This window comes from Calidris pugnax, unplaced genomic scaffold, assembly GCF_001431845.1.
Source record: "Calidris pugnax isolate Ruff unplaced genomic scaffold, ASM143184v1 scaffold82, whole genome shotgun sequence".
NCBI classification, from domain to species: domain Eukaryota; kingdom Metazoa; phylum Chordata; class Aves; order Charadriiformes; family Scolopacidae; genus Calidris; species Calidris pugnax.
Genome location: NW_015090833.1, coordinates 2,321,704 through 2,335,203, shown reverse-complemented (window position 1 = coordinate 2,335,203; position 13,500 = coordinate 2,321,704). Strand labels below are relative to the sequence as shown.

The 13,500-nt window shown below is 47.4% G+C and overlaps 1 protein-coding gene across 2 annotated transcripts in view; it reads right to left on the bottom strand.

The window, feature by feature from the left end:
- Positions 1–13,500, bottom strand: part of PIK3CD (phosphatidylinositol-4,5-bisphosphate 3-kinase, catalytic subunit delta) — a 50,167-nt gene that overhangs the window by 19,509 nt on the left and 17,158 nt on the right. For both annotated transcript variants that reach the window (XM_014941489.1, XM_014941488.1), the window contains exons 3-16: positions 12,563–12,636; positions 12,028–12,191; positions 10,341–10,569; positions 9,685–9,914; positions 8,654–8,833; positions 7,869–8,018; positions 7,483–7,572; positions 6,371–6,592; positions 3,177–3,273; positions 2,657–2,787; positions 1,700–1,759; positions 1,332–1,499; positions 413–534; positions 106–249 (exon numbers count right to left, since the gene is read on the bottom strand). In XM_014941489.1, coding sequence (XP_014796975.1) covers positions 106–249; positions 413–534; positions 1,332–1,499; positions 1,700–1,759; positions 2,657–2,787; positions 3,177–3,273; positions 6,371–6,592; positions 7,483–7,572; positions 7,869–8,018; positions 8,654–8,833; positions 9,685–9,914; positions 10,341–10,569; positions 12,028–12,168 — 1,964 coding nt within the window. In that variant the 5' untranslated portion in view covers positions 12,169–12,191; positions 12,563–12,636. The remainder of the gene's footprint in view (positions 1–105; positions 250–412; positions 535–1,331; positions 1,500–1,699; positions 1,760–2,656; positions 2,788–3,176; positions 3,274–6,370; positions 6,593–7,482; positions 7,573–7,868; positions 8,019–8,653; positions 8,834–9,684; positions 9,915–10,340; positions 10,570–12,027; positions 12,192–12,562; positions 12,637–13,500) is intronic.

The window sequence follows — 13,500 nt, the reverse complement described above, 5'->3', positions numbered from 1 at the left end:
CATACAGACATGCTCGCTGTCTCACTTCACAGAGCAATGAGGAAACCAGTAAATGCTGGTTTCACTCGATTACTGAAAAAAAAGCACAAAACATTTGCTCTTTACCTCAGATGCCAGAAGAGGAAGTGGCCGATCTTGCGGTTGGATAACGCCCTGTCCAGCAGGAACTTGGTTAATTCACAGTCTAAGTAGGATTCATACTTGAGCACCTGGACAAGCTGTAGCAAGTACTGGAACAATTCATTATCTCTGTGGACCGAAAAGAAAAATAAAAGACAACCTTATCTTTACTGCACAAGTGTACTTGCAAAAACTGTAAAGACAAGACTGTCAGCCTTGTTCACAGTCCCCCTCAGCAGCCCTAAACATAAATAGAAAGGGGCTCTGCACATCCCTTGTGGATAACACTTACGTCAGCTTCTTTAATGAGTTGATAGCAAAGGAACCAACGTAACGGTCGGGAAAGCTAAAATCCAGCAGCTCCAAAGCATTCAGGACAGGCAGCTCCGGCCAGCTCTGAAGCAGGGAAATCATCTGGAAGGGCAAAAAAAAAAAAAGGAAAAATGGAACAAGGCTTTTATGACAATGGATATAAATCTAAAATTCTACTGATGGAAGAGCAGCTCCTTTGTGGTGGGCAAAACCTCTATCTTAGTCATTATTTATAGATGCCTCAAAGCAAGTTTGCAGGCACCAGGTCAAAAACCATCTGTCTAAACTTTCTAGAAGGGTGACAGAAAAAGCCATCCAAGTCCATGGCAGGGTTACCATTAGCTGTACCACAATTAGTGGAATAAACTCTTTGAGAAAAGCACTTTTCTGCAGCGTAACATAATGTAGAGTATCAAGGGACCTTTAGAAGATCCTGTCAAAGCTCTCGAAGTAAGGAGGGATGAGCAGCACAGAGACCATCCTTAACTGACATTCTCAGTGGAAGAGATTCACTGACCCCCTGAGGTAGCTTGTGATGGTCTCTCATTGTCAGTTAAGAATATCCAATCCAGATCCTATTTCTTCTGTGAATTAAAAAGATTTTTTTCTGGCCTACAGTTTCCAGAGGGAATAAGCAAGACCTCGTTGGTCAGTAATGAGTCTGGGACATTGCAGAGTGCCAAACAGAGCCTAGAATAGCCAAACCTCAACTCAGCTGGGTACCACTCAGCAAACACTCACAGCAACTGGCTGAGAACAGAAAATCTTCCCCAGCTTCAGAAACTACCTGCACTGCGAAACATCCCCTGCTAAGTTGGCCTCCCAAACACAACACAGGAATGCAGACACTGAGAGATGGATGAAAAAGGCAGCCTTGGTGCCCACCCCAGCGTCCTCACCTGGGCAACATCTTCATGCTTGTTCCATTTGGTGATGATAAGCAGCTTTGCCAAAGCTTGTGGGTATTGGTCACGGATATCATATCTCATTTTCCACACCAGGTCTTTCTCATGCTCGTACAGTTCAGTGTGGCTCCTCCGCTCCAGTATCTCCTTCAGCTGCAGCTTCTGCTCATGGGAATCACAGGAAAGAGCATACACTGGGCTCAGTCTCAACCCAGGGCTTGCTCGACCCAGAGAGACCCTGTAGAATTGGGCATTGACCCCGTTGGGTGAAAAAAGTGAATTGGGGGTACAGCAGAAATACATTATTTAATCTATGAAACCAGGCTTGCACATAGCTGGAAAACTGACGCCAGAAGACTCACCTCCTCGGGATCGTCTAGTGCAGCACGGGGTTGATCTCCATTCCTCCCCAACTCCAGCAGCTGGGACACAAATAAAGACTCTGAGAAAGGTTCCTCATTACCCTCTGTACTTCTAGCTCACCACCACTTCAGGCATTTACGCTGCTTTAGGGATCAGTCACTTGCCACCTCTGGAGAAGGGAATCCCACCTCCCACAGCCCAGGTGCAGGTAAATGTACCCCTCTGCTCAGAGGAGTGCCCTGACTGCCTGCAGAGCCCCCTCCCTGGCAGTAACAAGGATGAAGGGATGGGTCCTTCCCCCCCAAAACAGTTTGTGAACGGGGCCTGTAGGTCACCAAGCTCCTGGCTAACAGGAGCCATTCCCAATTCTTAGCACTGGTGTGTGTTTGCCAGGCAGACAGCGCTGCCCGAGCCCTGACGCACGCTGGCACAACGCGCTAGAGCATCCGAGCCAGGACGCGCATCGCGGGGGAGCATGTGTACATGTCCCTGGCAGAGCAGATCTCCTTTCTTTCCTGTAACAGACACATTTCTTCTTCCATTTTAAATGTTTGGCCAGTTGCAGTGACAGATGGAAAATCCCCACACCACACGGCGTGTCATCACTCTGCTGAAAGGGAGGGAGTTGTCTACTTTCACTCATTTCCCCTTTTATTTCTCTTCCTTCCTATAGAGCCTAATGCTGCCTGCAGTTTAAAGGCAGCTCAGTTAAACCCATTTTTTAAACAAATGCTCATCTCTGAGAGCAGCTTTATCTCAGTAATTCACAGCTTGCAAAAGTATTCACTCAAAGGTCCATTAGTTAAGAGAAGAAGTTAAATTTTCAGTTAACAGTATCTATTCATCAACTCTGCTTGTACCCAGTCTCTGTTGACAGCTACCCAAGAGACAGTGACACCATATGTTCCTGCACCAGGGAATTTCTGTGCCCCCAGAACAGCATCCCCATCCCCTACCTGCTCAAACGACGGGTAATACACAGGATGCGATGCAACGCTGGGGAAGCAGATGACCAAAGCTGCGGCGCTTTCTGTGTTGGGGTTGCACTGTACCGTGCCCATGGGGTTCAGAAGTTCCCCTTTCTCATCTGAAAAGCAAAGTACATAAACCCATGAACCCTGTACTGCTGAAGCTTCGGGCCCAGAAAACAGAGCACAGGCTGCTCCAGCTCTGGCACTGGACATTGCCCGGCCCCAGCAGCCCCCTTCACCTCCCTGACCTCTCACATGCCAAGTGTGTATGACATTTTAAGGACAGCAGCAGCCTCTTATGTCATACGGGCAATGCCAAGCAAAACAAGGTCTTCATGGCAGGGCTCTCGATGCCGTCATAATCCAGAGCAGTAATTGCACTGGGCCTGCTCATCTGAACTGTTCTGGCCCCTCCTGCAGCCTCCTGGACAGCAATGCAGAGCCCAGGGCATCGCAGCAGAGGCTAAAGATGCAAACCAATACAGTAGCTCTGTCTCCAACACACCTGGAAAGGAGGACCACATGTGCAAGCAGCACTCCCCTGTTTTCAGCTGGTCCTTGTAGTCGAAGAGCATGACGTTCACCCAGGCGATGGGGCAGTCCTGCAAAGCAAGGAGAGAAGCTCACTTGGGTGGTGTAACTGCACAAGCTGGATGAAGGGAAGAAAAGAACTAACAAGAAAGTGAGGCATCCCCATGCAAAGCAAAGCCCTCACGACAGCCAAGAATAGGATTATGTATTATTTTGATCTTTTCCAACTGTGCAAATAGCCACACAGAACGCTGCAGGCAGGTAACCTCCCATTCACAAGTATGTAGGCACCCCCTCACCAAAGAGCTGCTGTAAAGAATACACCACCCCAGGTAGCCATGACTGTCTCCTTACCTTTCAAATTCTCCTAAAATCAGAGTACAAGACAGCATCAAATTCAGATATTTGCCAAAACCTGTGGTCTTTTGTGTAGTGCTGAATGGCACCAAACACTCACTCCTCACAAATATGTCTAAAGCTTCATCACCCAATATTTTGCACAGCTGAAGAACTTCTAAGTTTCTCGTTAGGTCTTGAAACTCTACACTCAATAATATTTGAAGGAGCCATAACACATACACTTCATATATTTCACAGTTTGAGGGGAGGGAGAAGAACCTTAATTTCGAAATGGGGAACACAGAGAACTTCAGAAAACTAGGCAAAGAATGCTACATATAGCTGATAGTGGGAAGAAAAGGCTGGGTGCCTTGGTAGTATAATAAACACTATCTATGGAAATCAAACTTTACGCTGCAAATCACCCCTCCATCCCACAAAATAAAACCCAGAAGCTCAATCCAGTCACACGAACCAGTCTCATTTTGGAGGTGGGAGACTCCAGCAAGTAAAGTGACTGGGACACAGCCAACTGCTCTACCCCAGTTCCCTGCCACCAGAGCAGACATATTTTCCACAAGTGACCTAAGATTTCCTGCACTCAGGTTCCCCAAATGGAACAGTTTACTTCATGTAACAGTTTCAGCAACACCAGCATTTCGCTCAGCTGCCCAGAAAACACCAAAGCTTAAGCACACGCAAGCACAGAAACCGACTTGCAAAGAGCCCGGGAGGCAAAACTCTAGTGAGACGCACCCACAAACAGCGTAATATTTGAAGGGAACCACAGTGAGACATCATTTTGTTCCACTGAGACATCAGGCTTGCTCCGAAGGTACACCAAAGGACTTTGTGGAGGTAGCAAAGTCAGCATTTTCCCCTAATACAACAAAATTAATCACTTCCAAGCAGCCTCTCGCAAACCTTAGAGTTGATTTGATTAGACTAAGTATCTTCAGTAAAATCCCATTGGAGACATCAGCTTCTAGATCATAGGGAAAAGCCAAACAAAACACCAGCAGCAGCAATAACCTTTTCTAACACAGTAAATGACATTAAAACCACAGCACAGAGCCTGCCAAAACACAAGGCAGGATTTTTTGGTGGATAAAGTCCAGCAAAACAACGATTCAGCATTGTAAGGACAGAAATATCTCCTGCATGACTTACAGAAACACTGAAAGCCAGCCCTCTGGGTGACATTAACCCTCTGACTCATCCCAGTCAGTCTGCAAGCACGCCTGTTTTTGTGGTAGCAAATGATTAAGTCCCACCTATCTGCTCTGGACAGTCTGCACAGACAAACAACATGCATGGCATTAAGCCTCCCAGTGCTGTAAGCAAAGCAAGTAAAAAGATTATTAATCAAAACCAAAAACCAGGGTGCACTCTGACTGTAACCTTCTCTTACCAATCATTTTAAATCAGATCTGGGCACCTTATTCAGAGTCACAGCATGTGGTAAAAATCCATTCCTGCAGAGCTCAGATCCAGCAAATACTGTGATTTTATATCAAGAGCTCCACCTTTCCCCAGTACCTATGAACAAGATCCTCTTACCAACTCAGCTAACCAAGCTGGTTTTGTTTTGTCAATCAGAACAACAAGATTTCCTCCTGACTGCTTCAAAACTGAAAATTGTTCCACAAAAACGCAGCCTGTGGATGAATCAGATATTCTGTTCAACAAAAGCCTCCAGCAGGAGTTAGGAGTTCTGCTATTCTTAAGTAAAAAAAACCAAAAAAAAACCCCAAACCCCAAAAACCAATAACGAAAAGGTTGGTGCTGGTCCCAGCCTCAAAATGTTTTCAATCTGGAGTCTCCAACCTAGGAATTGGTCCACAGGCCCAGGACTGGTGGGTGGCCTGTTGCTCCCCAGACATTAATGCAGTCTAACCCCGAGAATCCTGCTGGTGTCAACACAACAAAGCCCCCTGACCCTCACAGCAGCAAGGAGGAGTTAGCAGGACTGAGACTAAAATCTTCTGTAATCACATTGCTCAGTCCCTCGTTTCTCTGCACTCTAGTAAAGATGGCATGACTAATCCTCACTTTAAAGCACGGAAACAGTGTTTTTATGGCTGCAGAAACAATAATTCGCAGAGGAACACATGTGTTTGCTGCTCATAAAGAAAACTCTTCATGTGCAAAGAGCTAGAGGCATCACGCTTAAGTTACAACACTGGGAAACCAGCAGTTCAGTTACAGACTGCACTTAGTTACTGAATTATTAATGGGCTGGAAGTTTTGGAAGAGAGGTGAGGAAAGTGAGAAATATCACTACATCTCTGATTCAGAAGCTCAAGAGCTTCCAAAGTGATTTAACACTTTCCATCCAGTTTGCAGCATCTGCACAGTAACCTTGAAGATTCTGCACTTTCATTTTACCTCACCTAATGCTTTGCTGTAACCACTGTTTACATTCCTCATTTTCTTCCTCCTCCTTAGCTGTTAATTTGCTCTATGGGGGATTTGCACGAAAGACCTTACTAGAAAACATGCAACACAGAAGATGGTTTAACCTCAACTACAAACCAAGAACCAGGACAGCAAAACAGAGACACTAACACATAGGATTCCTCTTTATGCGTGTTCAGATGCTGGGTATGTTTCTTAATGGTTTTTCTGGAGAAGAAATTACATTTAAACAATCTTTCCTACAGGCAGTCACTCCTCAGTTTCCTGTTAAAGAAATCACTGCCCATAATTCTGTAAGCTCTTTCTTTAATAAAGTCTTTTTCTGAAAGCAAAGGGCATTTGGTTCAGAATGCTGTCCCGTGCCCTTCAGCACTGGCAAGCCACGCTCAGTCCCATGCTGCCTTTACTTACAGCTTTCTTGGACTTCTTCTTGGTGGAACGTGCCTTCTTTGCCTTCTCGATGACAGCATAGAGGGCAAAGCAGAGCCGCGCCATGCGGGGAAGATCACAGATGTTGATATCAAAATCCAGCCTCTGCTTCCACACTGGCTCGGAGCACACATTCACTTCAGAGCTGGATACTGTCTTGCACAGCATCTCATTGCCATGAAACAGACCTGCCTGCACCACCAGCTGAGGGAAGGAGAAATAAGAGAATACCATGAGAATCCACAGGGCCTTGACCTGTTTGCTGAAGACACATGATTAGAAGAGGAATGGGACAGGGTATCCATTCCCCTCAACAGGATATCCTGCTCCTGTCTCTTTCCCAATGCAATGAGATGTTAAGTTCCTTAGTCTTCCTATTTACTCAACTTTGGTAAGAGCACTGTTATCTTTTTACTTCATGAGAACTTGCAAGAGCTGCTTAATCATTGCAAAATAATTGGGTAATCCACTGGTAAGAGTATTACAGTTTTCACCATGCAAAGCCAGGCAATATAAATATTGCTGGGCAGAAGAAAGAACTATTCCATTGCCTGTTTCTTTATAAAGCCCTGCCCTGCAGAATACCTGTATGTGTGATCCATTCTTGCCCTGTTTCCTTCCTTTCCCCTTGGGCAGCCATTCCCCTCCTCCTCACACACCTGCTCCCCCTTCATGGCAAACACCCTGCAAACCCCAGGGTGTTTCTGTCTTAACTTCACCAGGCACCACCTCCCCCACCATTCGTTCTCTCTTCTCTTCCCCTCCTCTGTGTTTTGCTGACTTGCCTGCCCCTCCACACCGCCTCGGGCGATATCACCCCGGGGCAGCAGCTCTGTTCACTACTCGGAAATTGCCACAGGGGAGTGTTTCTAAGAAGGCATCGCTCGTCGGTGGGCTGCTGGCTAGCAATGTTCCCTTCCCCTTCCTGTTGTGCTGCAGCACAGAAACTGCCCAAAGGCTGAATGAAGCATAATTGGGTATCACATGAGATGGAGCTGTCAGTACCCCTGCTCTCCTCAACCACACAAACAAGAGAGATGCTGCTGGGAAAGCCAAAACACAAAACCAAAACCCCAAATTGAGTCAGTACCTACCTTCATTCTCTCATCTGCATTGACCTTACTGCCTTGTAGCAGCTCAATGTAGAAAGGCTGCTCCAAGGACCAGAGAGAACCATAGTTTGGCTAGAAAGAGAAAAGGGTTCCAATCAGAAATAGATGCAACAAAGACTTCTCAAGCCCCAGCCAGACCTCATCTCTCTTCACATGCTTTTTACTCCGCATCGCTGGTGGGCAGCATGGAGTCTGTGACAACTGGAGAAGTCGTGGAGGGGGCTGGATGGCTGACTGGAAATTCCCAGCTCTTAGACGCCAGGTAGAAACCCATCCTGAGAGGCAGGGAGACTCAGCTGCTCCTCCCAGGCAAGAGCAGCATCTCTGTCAATGGATGAGTTGAGAGTGATCCCACTGTCCCCTTTTACCTTTTTCTTAGGGAGTGGGGGGGGCTTGGCAGTCATCTTCGGGGGGCTGGCAATGCAGTTGGTTTGCTCATCCCTCATAGCAATGATGGTGGAGCAGTGAACCATGGTGAGGTGGGGCGTCAGGCCCCGGTGCAGGCAGCTGCGGATGTACTGCAAAGAGAGGACAGTCAGCACAGAGGAGACACAGCCAGGCAGGCAAGAGCTGCCAAGCAAATCAGAACTGGCTGAAGCAGAAACAGGTGGAAGGAGTAAGGAACGGACACAGCAACAATAAAAATTCAGTTTTAATTTATCTCCCCTTGCTTCATAAACCTGCAACTTGCTGGACTCATGTTGCCAGAACCAAGAATATGAAGTGCCTTTTATAGCTGGCATTTCATCAACTGACTCAAACAACTACATTAAGGGAACACACTGAGAAGGACCCAGCACTCCCAAAAGCACTTTGCCCTGCCAGAGGAACACAGGATTAGTTGCCCAGCTTTTGGGAAAAGAGCCCCCAGCCCACCATACAAGCAAACAGACATTTCCAGAACCATAATCTATAAATGTACACAGCACTTAGTTACACAGCACTTAGCACCCAGGGAGGGGCTTAGATCATTAGCTCCCAAAACCAAAATATCCCTTGTCCTGAGTGGCATCTAGGTCCTGCCACTGATGTGTTCCATTCCCGTAAACAGCATGTCCTCCTTGCTGGAGGATAACACATCTCAATCCACCCCCCTAGGAGGAGGAGGACATACAGGAACAGACTCATTGACAAAGCAAGACAAAAAGCTCACCTGGAACTGGTACAGCGGGTAGTTCCCATAGAGGTATTCACATTTCCCATTCACCTGCAGGGTGTAGTCCTCTGGGTTCTCCACTGTCTCGTGGCGGAAGACAGTAGCCTGCTTCTTGATAGCATAGCTCATTAACGTGATGGGGAACTCCTTTGGGGAGATCTGGAAAGTGAAGCTCTCCTGCAATGCCAACAGCACAGAACACACTGTCAAACACCAGCACAGGGCTGAAATCAGCACGAGGCACAGCAGTAGTGCAGCGGATCGTTAACAACATTCCTGTTGCCAACAATAAAGAGAGGACAGGAAGCCAGAATTACCCACACACACATTAGCAAATAAGTAGGGACATCTGCCAAACGGGGCAGGAGCATGTTTCAGCAGTGCAAGCGCAAGGCCGAGAATGAGGAACTTCAAGTCCAGTTTAAGCAGAATCTACCCATTAGTGTGGTTGCTACTGATTAAAAACGTTCCCACTGTCATTCCAGCAGCAAGGCAGAGGGTGGCTAGTGTCACCATGCTCAAACACACTGCTCTGGAAGGCCCTTCTTCCATTGGAGGGGGGCTCCTGCTTCATGCCCAGGCACAACATGCAAAAAATCACATTAACCGAGGGTAGCAGGCAAGAACATGGGCCATGGGCAACACAGACCAACACCTGCAAGTGTGAGCTGAGCATGAGCTGAGCAGGCTCTTGGGGCTTCATAAGGCACAGCATGTATTGGGTTCTGTGCTCCTCTCCTACCCAACCCCAAAAAGCTTTCCATCACATGTACATGCAGGAACCTCAGCTACCAGCTAACCAGGACACCCAATGCATGTTCAGGAAGGGGAACAGCTCCCTTGGCTGGAGGCTCAGTGTCTCCCTCCCAACCATCTCCACAGGCAAAGGGATCTGGAGAATGAAGATGAACACCAAACACATGGAAACACTGTCCACGCACACATTATTCTGTCTCCAAATGCCCAAAGGTTCCCAAAGGGAAAGCACAAACCAGTTAAACATTGTCACAGGAAAGTTTGTGCTTTACCCCGCCAGACTGAAACTTGACGTTGACAAAAATGTTCTTGGTGGGGGTATGTAGAGGACCAGCCCCCAGGCCTTTGGTCATTGGTTCCAGCTGCAAGGGGAAGTTGTACTCCATCCAAGCTGTCCAGGAGAGCTGCTGCCGCTTTGCTGCCCTCTCCTCACAGAACTGGCACATTTTGGTGCGGAAATCATTCACCTCTGGATCCTGCACAGAGTCAAACTCATGTAAACCTAAGCAGAGAGCAACACAGAAAGACAAAATCAGCATCTAAACCCAACGGGGGAAAATCAGCCTTTGATAACCAAGTGTTTGTGAAAACAATCTTCCTAAACACATGCTTAATATTTGGCCAAGAGAAGAAGAGTCAGCCAAGCTACTAGTAATCACTTATTTACTATGTACAATTGCACTGACTCAATTACTATAGCCCTCTGCCAGCAGGAAAGATCACCCTTCTTGGGTCTGCACACACACTGGTCCCTCACCCGATCCACCAGAGACCACACTTAAGACCACACTTACTCATTTCATCTCCTGCATAAGCAGGGCTCTATCATTACTCTACACGCAGTCAGGCTGGATGGGACAGAAGCACGTTCCACCTACAGCCCACACCCCTGCCACCCTCACATGAGACCAACCATGGGGGAACTGACCTTTTCCAATGAGCAGGCTGATCTGGGAGTTAATCACCTTCTTGACTCTGTCACCTTCTCGAGCCACGAGCCGCAGTACCGGGAGGAAGGGCTGGATGTCACAAAGCCGCCGTTGCTCATCCTCCAGCTCCTGCTGTTCCGCTGTCTGGTTGATGCACGTGAAGACATAGGCTTCGGGGTCACTGAGCATATGGTACAGTGGCTCATACTGAGCGTGTTTCCACACCACCTGGGCCAGACCAACAGCAGGGTGAAACCACTGCCACACTGCCAGAACCTCATCTTCCCCCTGCTGCCACCCCATGACCTCGCTCACCCCACAGCCAAACCTTCTCCCAGCACTCCTGGACCTGCAACCACAAGCTGCTTCTCAGCCAGGTCTGGTGGCTCCAACTCCTGCTGAACTGCAGGGTAAATTTATTCGCAAGTGCCTTTGACTTCCTTTTTTCATGCTTGCCTTTGTTTCAGGCAAAGGAAATCTCTCAACCTCAGTACTGAAGTAACCCTCACCTGAATTCCTCACAGTAAGTACCTGCCCACTGCTAGCCTTGTGAAAGAGGAGTATTACTGCCACTGGAACCAAAATTGGGTTAAGTAACTTGCCCCCAGTAACATGAAATCTTTGACAAGCACCAAGAACTCCTCTGAAGCCTTCTCAGCACTATCCACTTCCCAAAGATCCTTGGCTCCCAGTGGATGGCACTTCCACATGACTCTTCATATTCCATTTCTTCACTCTCATCCTAAGTGCTTACTATAGGAGACAAAACTCTGGAGCAGATGGGCTTCTGCTCTGACCCAGCCTGTCTGCTGGCTGTGAAACACAAACCTCTAACTTCACAGTGGGAACCAATCAGCTCTACTTACAGGCTTTTCAGTTGGTTTGGGGTATTTTTACCTGAAAACTGCAGCATGAGAAAACCTGGAATTATCTGGCACTGTGTTCCTGTCCCTTGTGATCTGTGACTCATCTAGGCCAAGTTCTTGCCGCAGAGAAAACCTTTTCCACTGTTTTCCTTCACTCTTCCCTACCCCTGCTTCCCACCCAGGGAAACAAGGAAGCAGCTACATTTTGTTTACACGGGGTTTCACTGCAGCATTTTCTTCCTCCAATGAAGCACTAAGAAAAATCCTCTCTATCATTATCATTCCCAATTTTCAATATTCAGTTCTGTGAGGCAAGAGAAGGCTGGGCTGGCATCCCGAATACTTTGAGTCAGTCCAGCATTTGTATTTGACTATTTAGGGGTGAGTTTTCGTACCTGCCTATATATACATATGAACTTTCATAAAGAAAAAAATCCAATGTGGGGACTAGTTGGGTCCAGGTGAGCAGTAATTGAACACACAGTCCACGAGCCCTGCACGGCAACTCAGATCTGCCCTCACTCCATCATTACTCTGATTCTCCTCCCAAGGTCGGACAAGTACCAAGAGAATTGAGCCCAAGAACCACCATCAGCACCCATCTGGCAGTCTCAGTGGCTAGATGTGGGTATAGTGGATTGTAGAGGCTGTCACAAAGAAGAGGGCTCTCACAGTGAGTCACAAGGAACTGCCTCAGAGCAACGCAGAAGAAACCCAACTTGCATTGAGTTAAGACCCAACACATCTCCCCAGGTGCTCCCCAAGAACAGACTCCTCATTACAGGAGGTTGCAAACAAGACATTGGAACATGGCTGTTACCTGCTTGATGGTGCCCAAGCTGGCATTGCAGGACACAGAGAGGTTTAAGTATATGCCTGTGGGCAGCAGAAAGTCCACCTGGATGTTTTGGTTTTCCCCCTTGGACCAGAATTCCATAGGGCAGTAAATGCCTGGGGGCATCCTGCTCACTTCTTGGCTACCACCTGCAAGAGAAGGGAAAAAAGTCTGTTGCTGTTGACTATGTAATATCTCCTCAGATCTGTGCTGGGCTCTGTATAAAGTTAATGTGCAGAAGGACCCAAAGAAAGGAAGGTTAGCATATCCTCGTAGCTGGTGGAGAATATGCACCTTAGCCAAATTTCTAGTCCAGTGTCTTTAAGCCACAGAGGCATTCTTGCTATAGAATTTGCTTCTATTTCAATACAACCCTTTCTTAATCTCTTTTAGACTGGGATTAACACCTACATCTCTATTTGGCAAAGAAATTAAAGAATTATCTTCACTTGAGAACAAAGGCACTTGTCCCAGTAGCTCATCTACAACCAAGGAGCCAACAGAAACACCGAGTCCCTACCCCTGGCTGTGCACGGCAATCCTCAGGCCACATGCTCCAACCTCCACTTTGTTTCTCCAGAGCTCAGTTCCAGTCTGCAAGAGGGAGAGAGAGGTGTTGCTAGTTTTAAGCATGCGAGCATTTTTATACACACAAACAAATAATACTCTACTGTATATCCCCCCCCCCCCAAGCACAGGAAATATGGCATTTAAGGCTGAGGCAACTAAATGGGTTTCTTAATTCCATCTGCATCCTTTCACTTGGCAGGGCTCTACAATTTATTCTCGGTATGTCCAAAGAACGCAAATAGGAGAAAAAGAATCTGAACCCTATTCAGGTACAAACTGCTGTTTTCAAACACAGGATAAGTGCACACATGAACCACTAAAATAAAAGGCATTCAGCAGAAGCCCGTTGTATGGTTTCTTTCTTAAAGACATGTAACACCAAAGTGAGAGGAACCCTCCCGGCTCCATCCACTTGCCCACAAGCAGCAGGACACAACTCCAGCTTCCTCCACAAGCAGCGTGGTGTCCCCAGGTGCAGGAAGAGCTTGGAGCTGCCAGCATTAGCTCCTAGCAAGAGACAGGTAAGTGGCTAACTCCCTCCTACCACCTCAGCAGAGACACCAGCTCACCTAAATTCCCTCTCACTTACCAGAGAGTTTTTCCAGCAGGACAGCCGTGCAGCCCAGGGGCTGCTCACACAGCCCTGTGGAAACCAAGGCTTCAGCCTCCGGACTCTGCTGGTTCTAAATTCAGCCCTGCACGTGCCCTGAGCAATTCTAACCATATCGCTTCACCTCAGAGCCCATGAAACCAGTAAAAAAATTTGCTCATTCACAGCTGTCAGAATACAAATTTAGAAAAAAAAAAAACGAGCAACGTGCTGCTGGAGATTGGGGTCTCCCAAATCTCCCAAGTACTGGCTGGCAGCTTCTCCTGAGCCAGCCCTAC